Source organism: Phocoena phocoena, chromosome 11, assembly GCF_963924675.1.
Source record: "Phocoena phocoena chromosome 11, mPhoPho1.1, whole genome shotgun sequence".
In the NCBI taxonomy this organism is placed as follows: Eukaryota; Metazoa; Chordata; class Mammalia; order Artiodactyla; family Phocoenidae; genus Phocoena; species Phocoena phocoena.
The window spans coordinates 15,644,620-15,666,876 of NC_089229.1; the positions used below are offsets into that span (position 1 = coordinate 15,644,620).

The window sequence follows — 22,257 nt, forward strand, 5'->3', positions numbered from 1 at the left end:
AGTTGCCTTAGCTTCAACTTTAATGGCAAAATTCATACCATCAAAGCCAACACAAGACATATTTGCTCTGCTTTATACATGTGAAAATCAGTATCACCTTCAGATTGAGCTGGGCATCTGCTGGGTGTTTACTCATCTAGGGCAAATGGGCCAGTTGGATAGCATCTGTGTTATCTTTTAAGAACTCATATTATTGAAATGAAATTTATGAAAAATGAAATTTATTCAACCTAACTAGTTCACTGTCTTCACACTAATATGCTCTACTCAGGTCCTTGTTAACATTTCCCCCTCCAGCTTCTACCAGATGGGCTCTGTTTGTTCTCATCCCAACCGCTGTACTTACAGCACGGTTTCATTAGCTACCTCAGATCCTTTTGGAAGTACAACTCTTATATATTCATTCAGAACCTTTTACTCTGCCTCCTATAAGTTTGTCCTATCAGCATCTTCTCTTTTATTGTAAATTCATTCAGGGAAGCAACATGTATATTCTATCCAAAGGTATGGAGAATGTCATATGCAAACAGATAACAATGTCTTTTGAAGACTGTGAGCATAGTGAGCTGTAAATTCTAACCTTCTTGGGAAAATGATGGAAATTTAAAAGGACTAACTGGAAGTCAACTAAATTCTAGTCATATTAGCTTTGTAGATGATGAAGCTACTTACTTCTATGTAACTTCCACCACATTACCAGCATCATGTGAAAACTCAGACTCTGCAAAGGGTCTAAATACCCTAACTTGTCACACTCCCCATGTCAGCCTCCTCTTATTTTTGAACACTTCTACTCTAAGCCTCCTGCTGTGCTCTTAGCCTCTGCTTGTTTCTTTATTACACCTTTCCCTTTAATGGTTGGCTTTCTGGCTTTCCCATTCTAGTTGCTACTCCTCTTGATTGAGGGATATTAGCCTTTGCATAGCTGTTGTGAAAGAGGAGATGACCAGAAGAAATTCACCTTCTGGTGGCAGCTGCCACCAACACACAGAAGCACTCACTCAAGATGGCTTAAAGGAGACAGTGACTCAATGTACGACTAGAAAACTGAGCAATTCAGGCAAGTATGAAAGGAATTAATACCTTCTAATAACTCCTCCAAGATGACTAATTGCTTATTAGTATATATTTAATTATTTTCAAAACTGGCTATCTGGGGAGGGGAAGGAGGTGTGAAGCAAGAAGGGAAGGGGAGATTGTTTTTAGAATCCCTAATTAATACAAGTGCCTGCTTTCAGAAAATCCTTCATTTGAGCTATTCCTTTTCACTTTTTTCTATTGGGTGCGTGACATTTTAGAATTCTTGGTTTTAGCAGCAATCCAAAAAGAAAGAACTGCAAACTTGCACATCAAAAATGGGAAAAAAAAAAAAAAAGCATTATGATTTGGAACAAAAACCAAAACAGACTAAAACAAAAAATACAAGCAGCAGCAAAATCATTGAACCTAATTCACAGCATCTTTTTGAAGACAGGGAGGTTAGTTGGTTAAATATCACAATGACCTAGTAGTTACTATCCTAGCTTTGAGAGTTTAAATGTTTAAGAATGCACATCCATAAGCGGCACATGTAGAAGAACCATGGTAGCCAAGAGAGATCTGAACTACTGCTGCCTGGGCCATCCTGTTCCAATCAACATGGATTTCCAGAGTTGCTGTTCTATGGTAACTCTCAGTGAGAGAGACAAAGAAATAGAACATTTTTAGAAACCAAGCAAAAAATGGATGGGAATACAATACCTGGAAAGTTTATCAAGCATGTTGACAAGTTTCATGGCTTCATATTCTTTTTGTTCTTCTGTCATTTCATCTATGGGGTTTGGCATTGGTTCCTCTAAATGACCAGTGATAAGATTAATGCTACAAAAAGAAAAAAAAGTTATGCTGTATGTTTTCAAATTATGCTCTTTCTATACTTTTCTGGTCCAAGTTGTAAGTTATAATAAGAAAGAGTATAATAGCCAAAAAATTGGCAATAGCAATTTTATGATATAGAACTGCTATAGGAATTTTTTTAAATTGACTTTTCCTGCTAATTTGCTTTGGGAAATGGGTGATAGCGAACTTGCCAACTTTTTTTTAAAGGCACGGCTGCTTTTTAAAAATATGAAATTTGATTGGTGCCGTTAGGATAAATATCCTTGGATGCACAGCTTCTTCGTTAATTATATAAGGGACAAATGATTTCAGAGAAGGAGAAATCTATTTTGTGATACAGCATAAAACAAATATGTCAAAAAATTGGAAAAATGATGACAGAGGCTGGAATCTGAAAATGAAAGCATGCCCATTTATAATCTCAGGAAATTAGTCCATTAGTGAGACCACAGAAGGCAATGAGTGTTTAAATAATAAAAGATAAAGCAAAAGAACAATTTTAATTAGATTTGATCTGACCTAGATTAAAAAAAGGAATGAAATCTAGCCTACCAAAAGACAGGTATACCATCTATCTTTCTGGAAATAGATTTAATAAAGTACTTAAGATGAATACGTTCCATAAACTTTGTATGAAGTTCTAATACCAAACAAAACTATCCTCTTAATTAAAATCCACATTATTATTATTTTTTTTGATGAGGTGAAATAAAAGATAATTCTTTCAACGGCTGCCAAATATTTATAGCTTAAACATCTTTCTGGAGAAGCAGACAAGAGGTTACAGCATTTTGTACCAACCAAGTACACACAGTATGTTTTTAATGATCAAATGAAATATCCCTGCAAATGGCAAATCGCTGATAAGTTACTTTCTAGGGTCTACAAACACAAATGGTTTCAGAGGCCAGGCCTTAAGGATATGCAAATGAGCGAACTGGTCAAGTATAAATAACATGGAGTATTGAGGACTAGGGTAAAATGGAGAACAGTGCTAGTCTAAACAGGGAAAAAAAAATCATGCGGGCCAAAACCAAGACACCACGATTAATTACATCATCTGGTGGCTAGTTTGCCAGCCCTGCTTTTAGACTTTTACTTGGGCAAGTTAACTTTCTTTACAGAGCAGGGCTTTTCTCACTTGGAGCAAGGGCTAGGTACATCTGTTACAAAAAAATATTTATTTTTCTACATTCCTCAGAGGCTGCCTGACATACAGATTCTTACAGAAGGACTCAATGCTCACCATCCTTAAACACCGGATCTAAAACATCTGTTTTGCCATTCTTTCATAAGACCTATGTCTAGAGCCATGGTTAAAAAACTTTTTCCTTCGAAGCAGTGGAACCCCTCACCCTTTTTATTTTAACAAATGAAATCTACATAGAAAGCTGATTTATGAAATAGATGAAAGTGGAACTGCTCAGGCAGAAGAGGGGATAGGGACAGCCAAGGAGAGTGCAGGCCTAGAATCCCTTCTATTTGCCCGCACTCACTTGCCTCTTCTTAAGGCAGCCCCTAAGGCACTTTCAGGAACTCTGGGGAAACAGTCTGAAAACCCATAGGCTTCTCCGTGATTCTTAGCCTTGGCTATACATTGGAATCACTTGAGAAACTTGAAAGACAGGCCTCACCTGAAACCAACTAAATCTGTTTTGGTTTTTTCTCCAGGTGATTGTGATGCACATTGAGGTTAAGAACCACTGGGACAGAGTGCCTACTTGAGACATTCATTGTGTGCTACTAGTCTCTCTCCCTTTTTTCAGGTGCTCATAAAAGAAAAGAAAAAGGCGTATAGTTGGTGGCCATTAACAAAAATGCCAAACGGGGTCATCACCAAAAGTCAAGAACAAAGAGGACCCAGACGAGGCTTCTGAGAACTATGGAGTTTTTAAGAAGTATCCAAATGCCACAGTGAAAATGTAATTCCACCACCCATACTATTATTTGCTTAGGTGTATAACGACGGGACATATTTTCACTGGTTTCTCTTCTGCTGCCTGCTAAATTAGAAAAAAACATATAGTCTTATAAATAAGTAAGTAAAGGTACTTATTATAGGCACATACCACTTACCAAGCAGACAAAGGCAATAAGGCCTTAGAAGAAAGTATAAGGGAAGGCAGATGTATTAACTATTTAGACCATGCTCATCTGTCTCTTGAGAGAAGGCTTCTCTCCTCAAGCTCAATGGAAGGGTGACTTAAATCAGATCCACACACTGTTTTAGAATGTAATGAAATTAGCACAACCCATCATGTGCCTCAGGGAAAAAGTCTGTCAGGAGGACACACTGGTCAGCTCTGTGGTATTGTGGATACCACAGCACACAAAGGACATGCATTCCTGGATCAGGGCACATTTGATTCTTTTCTTGGTTCTTTTAAGGGCTTAGTGGAAATGATGTCTGTTTTCCATAAGCTGACCTCAAGTCCGCTGCTGCTAAAATGATTTAATGTCTTGCTGTGAAATTAGCTACTAAAGTCACAAAATCCTTTGCTCACTGAGCGTGAAAGCAGCAGCCAGAAATTCACTCTTACAGAGTAAGAACTTACCATCCTTTACCCTTGTAGTAAAACATTCCAACCCCCCAAAATCACTCCAGGGATTGAGGTTTCATCTTTTTTCCTTGAAAAAACACCCCCTACCCCTACCCCCATCCCAGTACTCAGAAGAACATAAACAAAGCCACAGCAAACACAAGTTGCTGAACCATGCTACTCTCCTATGGGAAAAATGCCAGTGTTCTGGGGGCAGGAGGCAGACTTGGACACTGTCTCCCCTCCAGCTCCCCACTTCAAACCAATCTCATGTAGCTTCTACCCAGAGGAAGAGAAAACAAAGAGTCACCACCGCAGCAACAGAGTGAGGTTTCATAAAAAACTACTTTTGAAAAAAAAAAAAGACTATTTTTGGTTGAACAAACACTTGCCACCTTTATAACCTTGAACAGTATAGTCTGAGATTTAACTTTCCAGGTTTCAGGATCTTAACACTGAAATTTTGGGATTGGTTTTTTGTTCCAAGACTCTGAGTCCTAAGATACTTTAAGTATACTAACTGTTAACTGTGGTGGATATTTTATTGGATAATTTTATATTTATCATAATTTTTCCCACCCTGTCTCTGCTCCCCTCCCCCATCTTCTCAGCACTCCAATCCTGTTTAATGTCTTCCAATTAGGTGACAAGAAGTATCCAAACTCTTATGTGTGATATGTCACCAAGACTTTTGTATTATATAAGGCCATTATATGACAGCAGCTGGAGACAAAAGGATTAAGACTTGCTCTTCAAAATGTTGCTACATTTGGCCAACATCAACAGTACTACACTGGTTCACTGAAGAGAAAAAGCTATTAAATGTTCCCTGAGCTATATGAAAGTTAACATCTATCTCTAAAAAATGTGGATTAAATTTTGCTCAAAGCACCCTGGTTAACGAAGAGGCTATAAAGTCAAGTCCCTACAGAGGCTAAGGCAGATAAGATGAACGGAAAAAGATACATTATCGGGATTGGTTCAAGATGGTCGGGTAGAAGGACGTGCTCTCACTCCCTCTTGTGAGAGCATGGGAATCACAACTAACTGCTGAACAGTCATCAACAGGAAGACACTGGAACTCACCAGAAAAGATACCCCACATCCAAAGACAAAGGAGAAGCCACAATGAGACGGTAGGAGGGATGCAATCACAATAAAATCAAATCCCATAACGGCTGGGTGGGTGACTCACAAACTGAAGAACACTTAATACCAGAGAAGTCCACCCACTGGAGTGAAGGTTCTGAGCCCCACGTCAGGCTTCCCAGCCTGGGGGTCTGGCAACAGGAGGAGGAATTCCTAGAGAATCAGACTCTGAAGGCTAGTGGGATTTGATTGCAGGACTTCAACATGACTGGGGGAAACAGAGACTCCACTCTTGGAGGGTGCACACTAAGTAGTGTGCGCATTGGGACCCAGGGGGAAGGAGCAGTGACCCCATAGGAGACTGAACCAGACCTACCTGCTAGTGTTGGTGGGTCTCCTGCAGAGGCGGGGGTGGCTGTGTCTCATTGTGAGGACAAGGACACTGGCAGCAGAAGTTCTGGGAAGTACTCCTTGGCGTGAGCCCTCCCACAGTCCACCATTAGCCCCACCAGAGAGCCCAGCTAGACTCCAGTGTTGGGTCATGTCAGGCCAAACAACCAACAGGGAGGGAACCCAGCCCCACCCATCAGCAGTCAAGTGGATTAAAGTTTTGCTGAGCTCTGCCCACCAGAGCAACATCCAGCTCTACCCACTACCAGTCCCTCCCATCAGGAAACCTGCACAAGCCTCTTAGAATAGCCTCATCCACCAGAGGGCAGACAGCAGAAGCAAGAAGGACTACAGTCCTGCAGCCTATGGAACAAAAACCACATTCACAGAAAGACCAGATAAAAAGGCAGAGGGCTAAGTACCAGATGAAGGAACAAGATAAAACCCCAGAAAAACAACTAAATGAAGTGGAGATAGGCAACCTTCCAGAAAAATAATTCAGAATAATGAGAGTGAAGATGATCCAGGACATCGAAAAAACAATGGAGGCAAAGATGGAGAAGATACAAGAAATGTTTAACAAAGACCTAGAAGAATTAAAGAACAAACAAACAGAGATGAACAATACAGTAATTGAAATGAAAACTACACTAGAAGGAATCAATGGCACAATAACTAAGGCGGAAGAACGGATAAGTGACCTGGAAGAAAGAATGGTGGAATTCACTGTTGCAGAACAGAATAAAGAAAAAAGAATGAAAAGAAATGAAGACAGCCTAAGAGACCTCTGGGACAACATTAAACGTAACAACATTTGCATTACAGGGGTCCCAGAAGGAGAAAAGACAGAGAAAGGACCCGAGAAAATATTTGAACAGATTATAGTCGAAAACTTCCCTAACATGGGAAAGGAAATAGCCACCCAAGTCCAGGAAGCCCAGAGAGTCGCAGGCACAATAAACCCAAGGAGAAACACACCGAGACACATAGTAATCAAATTGGCAAAAATTAAAGACAAAGAAAAATTCTTGAAAGCAGCAAGGGAAAAACGACAAATAACATACAAGGGAACTCCCATAAGGTTAACAGCTGATTTCTCAGTAGAAACTCTACAAGCCAGAAGGGAGTGGCATGACACATTTAAAGTGATGAAAGGGAAGAAATTACACCAAAGATTACTCTACCCAGCAAGGATCTCATTCAGATTTGATGGTGAAGTCAAAAGATTTTCACACAAGCAAAAGCTAAGAGAATTCAGCACCACCAAACCAGCTCTACAACAAACGCTAAAGGAGCTTCTCTAAGTGGGAAACACAAGAGAAGAAAAGGACCTACAAAAACAAACCCAAAACAATTAAGAAAATGGTAAAAGAACATACGTATTGATAATTACCTTAAACGTGAATGGATTAAATGCTCCAACCAAAAGACACAGGCTTGCTGAATGGATACAAAAACAAGACCCATATATATGCTGTCTACAAGAGACCCACTTCAGACCTAGGGACACATACAGACTGAAAGTGAGGGGATGGAAAAAGATATTCCATGCAAATGGAAATCAAAAGAAAGCTGGAGTAGCGATACTCATGTCAGATAAAAAAGACTTTAAAGAATGTTACTAAAGAATGTTACAAGAGACAAGAAAAAGGACACTACATAATGATCAAAGGACCAATCCAAGAACAAGATATAACAATTATAAATATATATGCACCCAACATAGGAGCACCTCAATACATAAGGCAACTGCTAACAGCTATAAAAGAGGAAATCGACAGTAACACAATAATAGTGGGGTACTTTGACACCTCACTAACACCAATGGACAGATCATCCAAACAGAAAATTAATAAGGAAACACAAGCTTTAAATGACACAACAGACCAGACAGATTTAATTGATATTTATAGGACATTCCATTCAAAAACAGCAGATTACACTTTCTTCTCAAGTGTGCACGGAACATTCTCCAGGATAGATCACATCTTGCTGCACAAATCAAGCCTCAGTAAACTTAAGAAAATTGAAATCATATCAAGCATCTTCTCTGACCACAACGCTATGAGATTAGACATCAATTACAGGGGAAAAAAACGTAAAAAACACAAACACATGGAGGCTAAACAATACGTTACTAAATAACCAAGAGATCACTGAAGAAATCAAAGAGGAAATCAGAAAATACTTAGAGACAAATGACAATGAAAACACGACGATCCAAAACCTATGGGATGCAGCAAAAGCAGTTCTAAAGAGGGAAGTTTATACCAATACAATCCTACCTCAAGAAACAACAAACATCTCAAATAAACAATCTAACCTTACACATAAAAGAACTAGAGAAAAAAGAAAAAACAAAACCCAAAGTTAGTAGAAGGAAAGCAATCATAAAGATCAGAGCAGAAATAAATGAAACAAAGAAAACAATAGCAAAGATCCATAAAACTAAAAGCTGGTTCTTTGAGAAGATAAACAAAATTGATAAACCATTAGCCAGACTCATCAAGAAAAAGAGGGAGAGGACTCAAATCAATATAATTAGAGTGCTTCCCTGGTGGCACAGTGGTTGAGAGTCTGCCTGCCGATGCAGGGGACACGGGTTCGTGCCCTGGTCCGGGAAGATCCCACATGCCGTGGAGCGGCTGGGCCCATGAGCCATGGCCTCTGAGCCTGCGCATCCAGAGCCTGTGCTCTGCAACGGGAGAGGCCAGAACAGTGAGAGGCCCGCGTACTGCAAAAAACAAAAGCAAAACAAACAAACAAACAAATATATATATGTATAATTAGAAATGAAAAAGAAGTTACAACAGACACCGCGGAAATACAAATCATCCTAAGAGACTATTACAAACAACTCTATGCCAGTAAAATGGACAACCTGGAAGAAATGGACAAATTCTTAGAAAGGTATAACCTTCTAAGACTGAACCAGAAAGAAATAGGAAACATGAACAGACCAATCCCAAGTAATGAAATTGAAACTGTGATTAAAAATCTTCCAGCAAACAAAAGTCCAGGAACGGATGGCTTCACAGGTGAATTCTATCAAACAGAGAATAGCTAACACCTATCCTTCTCAAACTCTTCCAAACAACTGCAAAGGAAGGAACACTCCCAAACTCATTCTATGAGGCCACCATCATCACCCTGATACCGAAACCAGACCAAGATACTACAAAAAAAGAAAATTACAGACCAATATCACTGATGAATATAGATGCAGAAATCCTCAACAAAATACTAGCAAACAGAATGCAACAGCACATTAAAAGGACCATACACCATGATCAAGTGGGATTTATCCTAGGGATGCAAGGATTCTTCAATATACGCAAAACAATCAGTGTGATACACCACATTAACAAACTGAAGAATAAAAACCATATGATCATCTCAATAGATGCAGACAAAGCTTCTGACAAAATTCAACACCCATTTATGATAAAAACTCTCCAGAAACTGGGCACAGAGGGAACCTACCAAAACATAATAAAGGTCATATACAACAAACCCACAGCAAACATCATTCTCAATGGTGAAAACCTGAAAGCATTTCCTCTAAGATCAGGAACAAGACAAGGATGTCCACTCTCTATTATTCAACATAGTTTTGGAAGTCCTAGCCATGGCAATCAGAGTAGAAAAAGAAATAAAAGGAATACAAATTGGAAAAGAAGAAGTAAAACTGTCACTGTTTGCAGATGACATGATACTATACATGGAGAATCCTTAAGATGCCAGCAGAAAACTACTAGAGCTAATCAATGAATTTGGTAAAGTAGCACGATACAAATTAATACACAGAAATCTCTTGCATTCCTATGCACTAGTGATGAAAAATCTGAAAGGGAAATTAAGAAAACACTCCCATTTACCACTGCAACAAAAAGAATAAAATACCTAGGAATAAAACTACCTAGGGAGACAAAAGCCCTTTATGCAGAAAAGTATAAGACACTGATGAAAGAAATTAAAGATGACAGAAACAGATGAAGAGATATACCATGTTCTTGGTTTGGAAGAATCAATATTGTGAAAATGACTATACTACCCAAAGCAATCTACAGATTCAGTGCAATCCCTATCAAATTACCAATAGCATTTTTTATAGAACTAGAACAAAAAGTCTTAAAATTTGTATGGAGACACAAAAGACACTGAATAGCCAAAGCAGTCTTGAGGGAGAAAAACAGAGCTGGAGGAATCAGTCTCCCTGACTTCAGACAATACTACAAAGCTACAGTAATCAGATGATATGGTACTGGCACAAAAACAGAGATATAGATCAATGGAACAGGATAGAAAGCCCAGAGATAAACCCACGCACCTGTGGTCAACTAATCTATGACAAAGGAGGCAAGGATACACAATGGAGAAAGGACAGTCTCTTCAATAAGTGGTGCTGGGAAAACTGGACAGCTACATGTAAAAGAATGAAATTAGAACACTCCCTAACACCATACACAAAAATAAACTCAAAATGGATTAGAGACCTAAATGTAAGACCAGACACTATAAAACTCTTAGAGGAAAACAGAGGAAGAACACTTTTTGACATAAATCACAGCAAGATCTTTTTTGATCCACCTCCTAGTGTAATGGAAATAAAAACAAAAATAAACGAATGGGACCTCATGAAACTTAAAAGCTTTTGTACAGCAAAGGAAACTAAAAACAAGACCATAAGATAACCCTCAGAATGGGAGGAAATATTTGCAAATGAATCAACGGACACAGGATTAATCTCCAAAATATATAAACAGCTCATGCAGCTCAATATCAAAAAAACAAAACCCAATCCAAAAATGGACAGAAGACGTAAACAGACATTTCTCCAAAAAAGACATACAGGTGGCCAAGAGGCACATGAAAAGCTGCTCAACATCACTAATTATTAGAGAAATGCAAATCAAAACTACAATGAGGTATCACCTCACACCAGTTAGAATGGGAATCATCAGACAATCTACAAATGACAAATGCTGGAGAGGGTGTGGAGAAAAGGGAACCCTCTTGCACTGTTGGGGGGAATGTAAATTGACACAGCCACTATGGAGAGCAGTATGGAGATTCCTTAAGAAAATAAAAATAGAACTACTATACAGCCCAGCAATCCCACTACTGGGCCTATATCTGAGAAAACCGTAAATCAAAAAGACACCTGCACCCCAATGTTCACTATTTACAATAGCCAGGTCAGGGAAGCAATCTAAATGCCCATTGACAGATAAATGGATAAAGAAGATGTGGATAAAGAACATTTATGCAATGGAATATGACTCAGCCATAAAAGGGAATGAAATTGGGTCATTTGTAGAGATGCGGATGAATCTAGAGACTGTCATACAGAGTGAAGTAAGTCAGAAAGAGGAAAACAAATATCGTATATTAACGCATATAGGAATCTAGAAAAATGGTACAGATGAACTGGTTTGCAGGGAAGAAACTGAGACACAGATGTAGAGAACAAACGTATGGACACCAAGGCAGGAAAGTGGCGGGTGGTGGTGGTGGTGTGATGAATTGGGAGATTGGGATTGACATATATACACTAATAATGTATAAGATGGATAACTAATAAGAACCTGCTGTATAAAAAAATAAAATTCAAAAAGGAAAAAAGATACATTATCAAATCAAAGGAGCTTATGCCTGGTATGATAGGGGTCACAGTCACTCAGCTCCATCAGTCAGTTACCATGTGAGAATGCAGGCTTAATGTTATCAGAACTTCCACTTTTTCAAAAGAAGTTAGAAATTCAGATTTTCATCTGAAATATCTGAATTCTAAATTATTTTAAGAAGCCCTATGTAAAGCAAAAAAACATAAAACCAAATAACCAACACAACATCAGGCAAGTGAAGCAAAACCTACTTGTGGGCTAAATGTAGCCTATGGACTGTCAATTTGTAACCTCTAGGAAAGGGATCAGGGTTTTTAGGAAAAGGCATTTGTGTGCCAGATCATGGAAGAAGGGGGCAGGTGGGGTGGGAAAGGAGACGTTATATGCACATGAAATTAGAAATGTCTTTCCAGGAAAAACTCTCCATAATATCTGCCACTCCACAAAAACAAAAGAGCAGAGTGGAAATTTACCATATCCTGTTTTCTTGAATTCCATTCCCTGGCCCCACTGCCCAACTAGATGTGAAGCTTGATGAGGGCAGGAACCTCAACTGTCTTGGTATCCTAATGTTGAGAAGGGGCTGACCAACTTAAATTTATTCAACAACTCAAAAAAATTTATTCAACAAAAATTTACTGAGTGCCTACAGTATGTGAGGCACTATTTTGGGGCCCTCTCAATGAATAAAAAAATTTCTCTCATGGAGTTTATCTTCTAGTGGGGAAAAAAGACTAAATGAATAAGCAAATTATATGGTATGTTAGAAGGTAATAAGTGCTATGAAGGAAAAAGAGGAAGTGCAAGGTGGAGGGGTAAAGGTAGGAGTGTGGCAATTTTTAATATGGGAACAGGACAGACTTTACTAGGAAGATGATAATTGAGTAAAGACATGAAGGAGGTGAGGGAATAAGACATGCAGCTATCTGGAGAATAGGCATTCCAGGCAGAAGGAGCAGTCAGTGATGCAGAGCCTCAGGCAAGAGTGTGTCTGGAGCGTGACAAACAGTGAAGAGCCCAGTGTGGTGAGAGTACAGTGAGAAAGGGTGCGTGTACATCACTACAGGGACTTTTGGTGTTTAGCCATTGTAGAGTTTTTGAGCAGTGATGTCTGACTTACATTTTATAAGGATCACGTTGGCTACTGAGTTGAGAACAGACTGAAGAGTGACAAGGATAGAAGCAACAAGACCAGTTAGGAAGCTATTTAAAATGATCCTGGAGGGAGAGAAAAGTTTAGCTTGGACTGGAGTAGGTAGCAGTGATGGCAGTAAGGGGTGATTAGATTCTGAATGTATTATGAAGGCAGAGCCAGAATTACCTAACAGATTTTTGTGAACTAGAATGAACTGAATAGAACTTTTAGCTTTCAGGGATATCAGGGTTTATAAAAAACATATTTTCTCATTTTCTATTTTGGTTATATCAAAGAAAGATAATAGATGCTCTAAGAACAGGGAAATTATGGGAGAGGCAAATCATCTCTCCCTTTGATTGGCTTTGAAGAATATGGTAGCAGTTAAAACACAAGCTTTGACTTCACACCTGTTAGGATGGCTATTAGATTAAAAAAAAAAAAGCCAGAAAAATAATAAGTATTGGAGAGGATGCAGAAAAACTGGAACCCTTGTGCATTGCTGGTGGGAATGTAAAATGGCATGGCAGTTCCTCAAAAAATTAAACATAGAACTACCACATGATCTAGCAATTCCACTTCTGGCTATATACCCAAAAGAAGTTAAAGCAGGGACTCTTGAAGCAGGGACAGATATTTGTACACTCGTGTTCATAGCAGCATTATTCACAACAGCCAAAAGGTGGAAACAACCCAGGTGCCCACTGATGGAAGAATGGATAAACAAAATGCGGTAAATACATTAAATAGAATGTTATTCAGCCTAAAAAAGGAAGGAAATTTTGACACATGCTACAATATGGATGAGTCTTAAAGACATTCCAAGTGAACTCAGTCATAGAAGGACAAGTATATGATTTCTCTTATATGAGGTTCTTAGATTCCACTTATATGAGGTTCCTAGTCACATTCATAGAGAAAGAAAGTAGAATGGTAGTTACCAGGGGTTGTGGGGAGAGGGAATGGATACAGAGTTTCAGTTGGGGAAGATGAAAAGTTCTGGAGATGGATGGTGGTGATGGTTGCACATTAATGTATATAATGCCACAGATATGTATGCTCAAAATGGTAAATTTTATGTATATTTTACCCCCAAAATAAGAAGGCAAAGTGAAAAGCACAGTAAAACCTGCTTTGTCTACCTCAAAAACAACCACAAAAATCTCAAAACACACCAGCTCTGGAGTTAGGCCACCTGACCACTCATGAACTGTGTGCCCTAGACAAGTTCTGGAAACCACTGAGCTTTAGTTTCCTCATCTGTAAGATGGGGATAACCCTAGCCCAAAGGTTTGCTGTAAAGATTAAATGAGATAACCCTAGCCCAAAGGTTTGCTGTAAAGATTAAACGAGATAATATCAGGAAAGTTCTTAGAACAGTACCTGACACATATTAGATAATAAATACCAGCTATTATTAGCATAAGTGAGCTACTTGGTAAGTAAGCCAGCCAGAAGGCCTTGGATCCAGTGAGTTAGTCTATTAAGTTAAATTGTCACTATGGAGCTGCATGTGCTAAAGCCACGCAACACTAGGTGTTTCGTGGAGTTTGCTATGGTTAAATTCAGATACAAGGTATTCTGAAGAGACACCAGTTAATAATGGTGACTGAGGCGAAAATGTCTCAAGTAATTTGAGAATTACCATATAAATATAAAACTGATTCCACATTAAAAGAGTAGGGTAAATTATGAAACAACATCTTAATCCAAGTTTTTGCATTCTATTAGCAATGTAAAGAAATAGGGTAATGTGGTGTAATTCTTTCACTTATTTATCAACTATTAAGTATTATGTATCATCCATATAAATAGACATACTGAATACATATAGATACACCAAGTTGCACCTAGGCAATTAAAAAAGCTCCAAAATACCTTTTTAAATTATAGTGCTTTATAATGTTTCCTACCTTGGGCTGTTGGATTAAGAGTGATATCCTTGATATAAAGGATATAGAAAACTATGGTTGTGAATCTGTAGGAAATGAAACCTGAAGCAAAGCTCAATATTGTAGGTTCAGGTAACACACCTTTTGCTGGCCATTTACCCAAATTAAAATACAAAAGAAAAATTAGAGAACTCAATTTTGAAAGTGCAAAACTGGTGTGATTGCAAACATCACAAAGGTTGGTTAACCAGTATACATGGCAGAAGTGGCAAAATTTTATTTTTGATTCCGGTCTTTAGAGATCTGAATTTAGATTTTGTTTCATGATTGCCTACAGTAAATAAATTTCAGTTCCTAGAAAGGCTAGTTACATCCTATTATACATAAGTATACCATCACAGTCTAAACTAGGCAAAAAGAAAAACCTTCAAGTCCTGTTTCTGGTTCATCTACTTCAAGAAATATTAAAAACAAAGCTATCTCTTCATTTGTATAGCCCCAACATATGGACACAATTATAATGGGACTTGACTTAAAGCAGCATAACAAAATTTTGACAAAAGAAAATAAAGTCTTTTGTGCTGAAGAAACTGTATACAGCTGCTGCCACAGCTACTGCTGCTGAGAGATACATGGTCAAGAAGGAAACACCCCTGAGTTGCTTAGTAGAATAATTTTAATCTGCTGGGTGTGATTACGAACTAGTGTGGGGTATTAAGAATACAATGGGACATCCTAGAGTTCTGCCCACTTTGGCCATTCCATCCTTCCACCCCTCCATACAGTGGCCCTTTAAATAAACCTTTTTGGACCCATAGGCTCCTATATACCACACCTAGCCTGAAAGCAACTGGTCTAAAATGAGCCAAATGTCATTACGTACACATTTTTCAACTGATGTTTGGAATGATGTACAAACCACGGTAATCAGTTATGTTATACCACCTATTCAGTCAAGGGGCCTCCATGCTCAGAGGCATAAAAGAAATGGGTATAAAGCCAGAATTTAGAAATTTGGTTTCTTTTTGATACAGGACCAAAGCTTATCTGAAAACTTTTTACAAACATGGCTAGACATACACCAAAAACCTGTGTGGCATGTACTTGATTCTATGAGTATTTTGTCTAAGTGTGTTAATTGCAGAAAGCCATTTCCAGTCCGTTAAATACATTTATTTTGACACAAAAAGGACTGTTGTGATATTAACTGTCTCTCATAGCCTGAATGTAAGCTCCATACAATTCTTAGTTTCAGATTCCACTAAAGGATTACAGGTTACCTTGGTGCATTAATCGGAATCCACTTACATTTTTGACAATGGGACGAGGGTCAACTGGATGACGGGTAATTTCTCTGCTTTTGCCAATGCTAGCACTGTTTGTGAATAAGTGCATCATAAGAGAAGCAGACTGTGATCCTGAGAACACTGACTGGTGAAGAGTAATCAGGAGGTAGGGGACTAAGTCATCCTTTCAAATGCTGACTTTATAAACTTGACTAGATTGGTAAGAAGTTTCCTTTCCTTGAGCTTGTGCATCACTGCCCAGAACACAAAGGATTGTCTTGCTTGCAAAGTACTTTTCCACCACCCCTTCCATGGGGACCATTTTAATAAGTATTTTAAATTAACAAATGAAACATCCCACTACACTGTTGCACCTGAAAGAGGGAAGATGTAAGAAAAAAGCAGATGCAAATGTATCTGAAGAGGGAAGATGTGATGCTATGTGAGAAAAACATATTTATACTTACAATGAGCAATGTTTAAGAAACACAACAAGATCTCACAATGGTGACTATTCCGGCCACACTAACGCACCATTCCTATTAATGATATAGGCCAGGTCCAAAGGCTGAAGAACATTCCAACCAGGGATGTAATAAGCCTAAGTACAGAATCTTTCTGACAGAAAGCCAAAACAATAATAATATCAAACATCATGGTCCTTGATTTAAACAAACAGTGCTTTCCTGAAATCTAGTATCACTTCCATAATGTAATGTATTTCTATTTCCCGTACTATTGGGAGAGACCCAGTGTGTTCTTGTATTTTTTCTGAGGTTTTTCTTATTATAGTAGCATTCTTGTGTTTGCCAGATATATGACCAATACCATTTTAGAAGTCATTTACCAAATAAAATCAACAACACACATTGAGATGCAATGATATCAACCACTCATGAGTACTCAAGAGTTTTCTATGTTAGTTGACTGTATCCACATACCCTGGGACACAATGAATGCCTAATGTAATTTCTACCTTCATTTAAAAATATGAGACTCCTTAAATGCTATATTTTAATGTCTCAAATGGAGAGGCAGAAAATATTAAACTGATATGGAAATATAGTTTATGGGATGGAAAAATTAAGAGCTAGCAATAATAATTTAGAATGATGACTTCTATAATTATGGAAAGATTAATGTATTATTTTTCTATCTTAGCTTCAAATACCTGATAGAGGTGCCCAACTTATAACATCTACATGGTGGCAGTCTTGAGAACTTACTGCTTAGAGCCACTGCTAGCTTTTTTCCCCCCAAAGTCTTTTTCTTCTAGGACACACTCCTAGATCCTGTTGAGGCTGATAGCCCTGGGGATGCCACAAGTAACACCACCTACTCAGACCTGATTTGCCAAGAATACAGGCCATTAGGGAATGATCTTTTCTTTTACCTTCTGACAACCTATTATTTTCATTTCAACAAAGCACAATCTATACTTTAAAAAAAAGGGTCTAATTTTGCAGATAATGATTTTTCTATCCCTGATCAACTACTACATTATCCACATCACACTCTAGAAGACTGTGGATAGAAAACAGCATATGTCAATATCATCATCAATAGGGAAGGGCACACCCTTTTAACATTCAGTAATGAAAACCAGAAAACTGAGCTCACGTTAACTCCTAATAAGTGGAAACTAAGAAATTTGCCTGGGATTGGAGTTGAGAGGGGGATGAAAAGGAAGGGGAGTAGAAAAGTAGAGGTGATTTGTTTCGGGATAAGAGATGATTAGTGTCTTTGACTTGTAAGCACTGACTCAGGGAAAACTTTGATAGAGTCTCTGGTTTGCCTATCCAAGTGTACTAATGCCTCTGTTAAAAGATGATTCCATAAGTGTTTGATTAAAATTTACCATAGAGCCAGTTTTCTTTCCTTTTGCTAGTAATGTGCCCTGTTGCTTTACTTTACTGACTCATAAGGGCTTTTACACAAGAGGAAATATCAGAATGTATGGAACCTACATTTAGATTTCTGAGAAAGACTGAAGTATCAAATAACCAACTTAAATACTTGGTCTTGGTTATACCTTATAAAATCTCAACTTATGGAAAGGAGAGCACAAAATAAGCAACAATATCCTTTAAATATATGATGGTAGACATCTAAAAACACTACCTCTCTTAATACTTAGGAGAGGGTAATGAGCACATGCAGCAGAACATTTCTTGCAATATTATCCTTCCTCAATCACTTGAAGTCACCCTCTAAGGCACTAGCTATGAAACTGCCTCTAAAACTATTAAGCAGAAAGCTTCCAAATCCACAAAAGAAGAGAAATACTTGGAAAATGAAAGCCAAAGGAAGTGAAAGGCAAATAATCAATTCAAAGGCAGACATAGGTGAAAAGAAACATGATACTATACTTTGGTTTTGCATTTTTGTATTCTTCAGTGTCTGTGTCCTCGTCCTCTGAGTACCAATTATCTCCTCTTCCTCCAGCCAAGAGGCCCCTGGCCGCCAACAGTCCTGCAGCATTCCCATAGCCAGTGTATTTCAGCAGGCTATCCACTGCAAAAACAGAATAGGTTTTTAGACAGGAATCCTTGGGTCCTCACTATCATCACCAACTACTCACCAACACAGGGAGGCTAGAGATATATGCCATGGTAGTAAATCTTAAAATTGAGGGGTTTCCAAAGTGTGGTAGTAGTGATCCTACATCCTCTGAGGACCAAAAACCTTTTTTCAGAGGTATCAGAAATTCAAATGAAGCTGTTTTGAATATAGTTTGTGGCAGGAGTGGGGCTTCTGTGACCGCCAGGCCATTGGTAAGGGTGGTGTTTTAAGTTTTTGATCACAAATTTGATTTCTTTATTCAGTTTCAGAAAAATGATGATTAGAAAGTTAATGAAAGCCAGATTGACATTTTACCAATATAGCACATAATGTAAATCTTTCTTATTCCTTTTATAGGAATTAGAGGGAAAGAGAATAAGAAATAAGAAAACCTAAGGATATTAGTAAATAGGATAGGCTAAGTTACTCCTTTTTCAAAGAAGTCAGCAACAATATGTAAGCACATTATACCCACTGAAAGGCAGGCCAGGAATTGCTGGACCTTAATAATGGCTCTATCACTTACTAGCAGGCTCTTTACTCCAGTTTTCAGATACAGACAATTAGAATAATATCTGCCTCACTGGTTAATACATGCAAGGTGCTTAGGAAAGTAGCTGGTACAAACTAAATGTGTTTTTTTCCCCTAGTAATATGTAAAACAATTATTTTATTTTTTAAAGATTTATTTATTTATTTATGTTTGGCTGCGTGGGTCTTAGTTGCGGCACGCGGGATCTTCGTTGAGGCATGCGGGATCTTTTGTTGTGGCGCGCGGGCTTCTCTCTAGTTGTGGCATGTGGGTTTTCTCTTCTCTAGTTGTGGCGCACAGGCTCCATGGTGCGTCGGCTCTGTAGTTGTGGCACACGGGTTCCAGAGCGTGTGGGCTCTGTAGTTTTGCGGCACGCAGGCTCTAGTTGAGGCACGTGAGCTCAGTAGTTGTGACACATGGGCTTAGTTGCCCTGCAGCATGTGGGATCTTGGTTCCCTGACCAGGGATCGAACCAGCATCCCCTGCATTGTAAGACAGATTCTTTACCACTAGACCACCAGGGAAGTCCTTTAGGGATCATTTTAGATGATCATTTTAGACTTATCTTAACAACAAGAAAAAAAAAGCCCAGTGAAGCACTTGGTGCAGGTCCTGTGTAAGTATTAACTTGTCATCAGTTCAGCTATGTAAGGGGAACCCTGAATTGTAGGAATTTTTTTGATTTCTAAGTACCTTTAAGGAAAATACTAAGGAATATTTAGCAGCTTTATTTAGAAACTCTTTTCTTCAGGTACAGTTTCAAGGTGAACACTATTCAATCAAAACATAAAAAATGGCAAAATTTACTTAAGGCTTTCAATAAAATGTCATTCTAAAGACAACTGTAGGAAACAAAACATAACACTACGTATTTTATTCACATATAAAGCGTTAGTAAAATCTACATCTGAAATACTACTGTAATTCATATAACTTACCTCAAAAAAGAAAAAATAAAGCTGGAGAAGATTCAGAAGAGGGCAATTAAAATGACTTTGGGGACCTGAAAGGGGCAGTGGATAAGGAACTAAGTGGTTAAGGAAAGGGGATATATATAATGAGTATGAAACCATGAAGGGCATGGATAGGATGTAGGATGAATAGTCCAGGATAGAGTTGAACAAAAGGGTACCTCCCTTGACACTGAAAATAGGTAATTGGGGGCAAATAAAAGGAAGTCCTGCTTTCAAAGGACACAGCAAACTAGTGAAATTTGTGCAAAAGGAAATACAGATTAATAATACAAGTAGACTAAATAAAGTTTTACACTAGTCATTTTTAACTGTTTTCTACATTAAAATCTACTGGTAACCATGGTCTCTTTGATAATAATTCTCAATGGGTGCTGGGTAGAGTCATATTAGAATTTAATGAGGGATCATGGTGGTGTAATCTGAAAACTCTGAATAAATCTGATATGCTCCCTCTTGCCTCCACAAGATGGAGTGATTTTACATAAATTAATGGATTCTTGATGGGTTATTAGAGGAAGTGAATATCCAGTATATACAGATATTCTTAATATTCATGACCTTAACCACATGGTCAGATACAAAGTCACTGAGGCTGAAGGATCATACATCTGAACCCACATGACAATAATACTCTAAGTTTTTGGATAAGGTTTATTTTTTTTAACAAATATGATGTTTAGCACTTCCAGAAAAGAAATATTCACTGAAAATGTGAAAGTCTAAACTGAGATGATATAAATAAATGGTTTAAATAAATATACTTTAAAAATAACAGTAAGAAAGACACAAAATGTAAATAACCACGTACAGTGGCCAGACATTAAAACAGCTTAAGAAGACAGTTTATGAAAGGCCAAAATAGGTTAAAAAGAAGTCAGCAGAACACTAAATAACCTACTTTCTTATGCAGAAAATCCTCCTGGAAGCTACTCAATAGTAAAAATCTCTAGCACTTTTATGAAAATAGTGCTTACTGCTCATTCACTGGAACAAACATTCTGTGTCAACTCTGTGACAGCTTGGGTTACAAAGACTGTTTCAGACATACCTTGCTTTCAGAATAGTAGACAAGGCTATAGCCAATAGTTTAAAAATCAAATGAACATTTGCTAATGAGATAAAATACTTAAAAATGGGGGTTGGGGAAGAGGAGACGAATGGACTACAAAATCCACACAGTGAGAGGCATTTTCTTTGTGAAGTTCTGATTTATATTATTTGGTGGAGTGTTTTTAGTTACTTTTTAGTCTATTTTCATATATACTGTATAACATCCTGTTTGATATTGTGAAGGTAGTAAGAGGAAAATGGACTGAATTTGGATGTTAAGATGAGTTGCTAAGGCAAACAAAAGATCTTCTGAGTGGTCCTTAAAAAAAAAGAAACACAAATATATTTGTTCTTTGTCACAGTACTCATCCATGCAATTAGAATGAAACTGCCGCAGAAATGAACAAAACAGCATTCAGTCAGAAAGCTGCAAGAAATATTTCACCATTATTTTATCAAGATGCTAGAAGGCACTATGAACAGAGGAAAGCAACCACAGCAGCACACTGCAAAGTCAGAACTGCGCTGGTAGTAATGGCATTATTGCTTATGTAGATGTGGGTTTTATCATACTCTACCATGAAAACCAAAAAAAGGGGTTTTGCTCTTTTACTATGGAGAAAGAATGGCAGAGCCAGATTCTACCCAGAAACCATTCCCCCTTCTCTGTTACACAGAGAAGGATTCACAATCATTTTCCATTCAGTTAAATGCTGTGACTCTTTGAAATCCTATACTAGAAGCTTCCTCTAACTAGTCTTCCAACTTCCAGTCTCACACCCCTCCATTCCTGGTTCCACACAACTGCCTGTTATATCTTTGATATTCTTTTTTTTTTTAATTTTATTTTATTTGGCCACGCTGCAAAGCATGTGGGATCTTAGTTCCCCAACCAGGGACTGAACCCGTGTCCCCTGCATCGGGAGCACGGAGTTTTAACTACTGGACCGCCAGGAAAGTCCTGCTGTTATACCTTTGTAAAGCAAAAAATATGATGTTACCACCTTCCTGGATAAAACCTCTAAAATCTCCCCCAAAGGCTAAAGCTCAAGTTCTAAAACAGGGCCTAAAGGAATCTTCATTTTGTCACACCTGCCTTCTTTCCCAAATTCATCTCCTATTACTCCTGTGCATTGTGGGTTCCTCACACTTTGAACTAGTCTCTTTTCTGTACATACCAACGCTGCTTCCCACTCCTCTGTTCTCTTAGGTAAAGACTTTCTCCACACCAATCAATCGCTCTTCAGGTTGCTGCAGTACCTGGCACATTCCTCTCATATGGTGCTTACCATAGTATCCTAC

General features: G+C 38.2%; 1 protein-coding gene across 5 annotated transcripts in view; it reads right to left on the reverse strand.

Moving 5' to 3' along the window:
• Window positions 1-22,257, reverse strand: part of RIC8B (RIC8 guanine nucleotide exchange factor B) — a 117,297-nt gene that overhangs the window by 12,493 nt on the left and 82,547 nt on the right. For 3 of the 5 annotated variants that reach the window (XM_065887372.1, XM_065887371.1, XM_065887373.1), the window contains 2 exons: window positions 18,207-18,351; window positions 1,741-1,860 (listed from right to left, as the gene is read on the reverse strand). In XM_065887372.1, coding sequence (XP_065743444.1) covers window positions 1,741-1,860; window positions 18,207-18,351 — 265 coding nt within the window. The remainder of the gene's footprint in view (window positions 1-1,740; window positions 1,861-18,206; window positions 18,352-22,257) is intronic. The other 2 variants (XM_065887375.1, XM_065887374.1) reach the window with 1 other exon arrangement.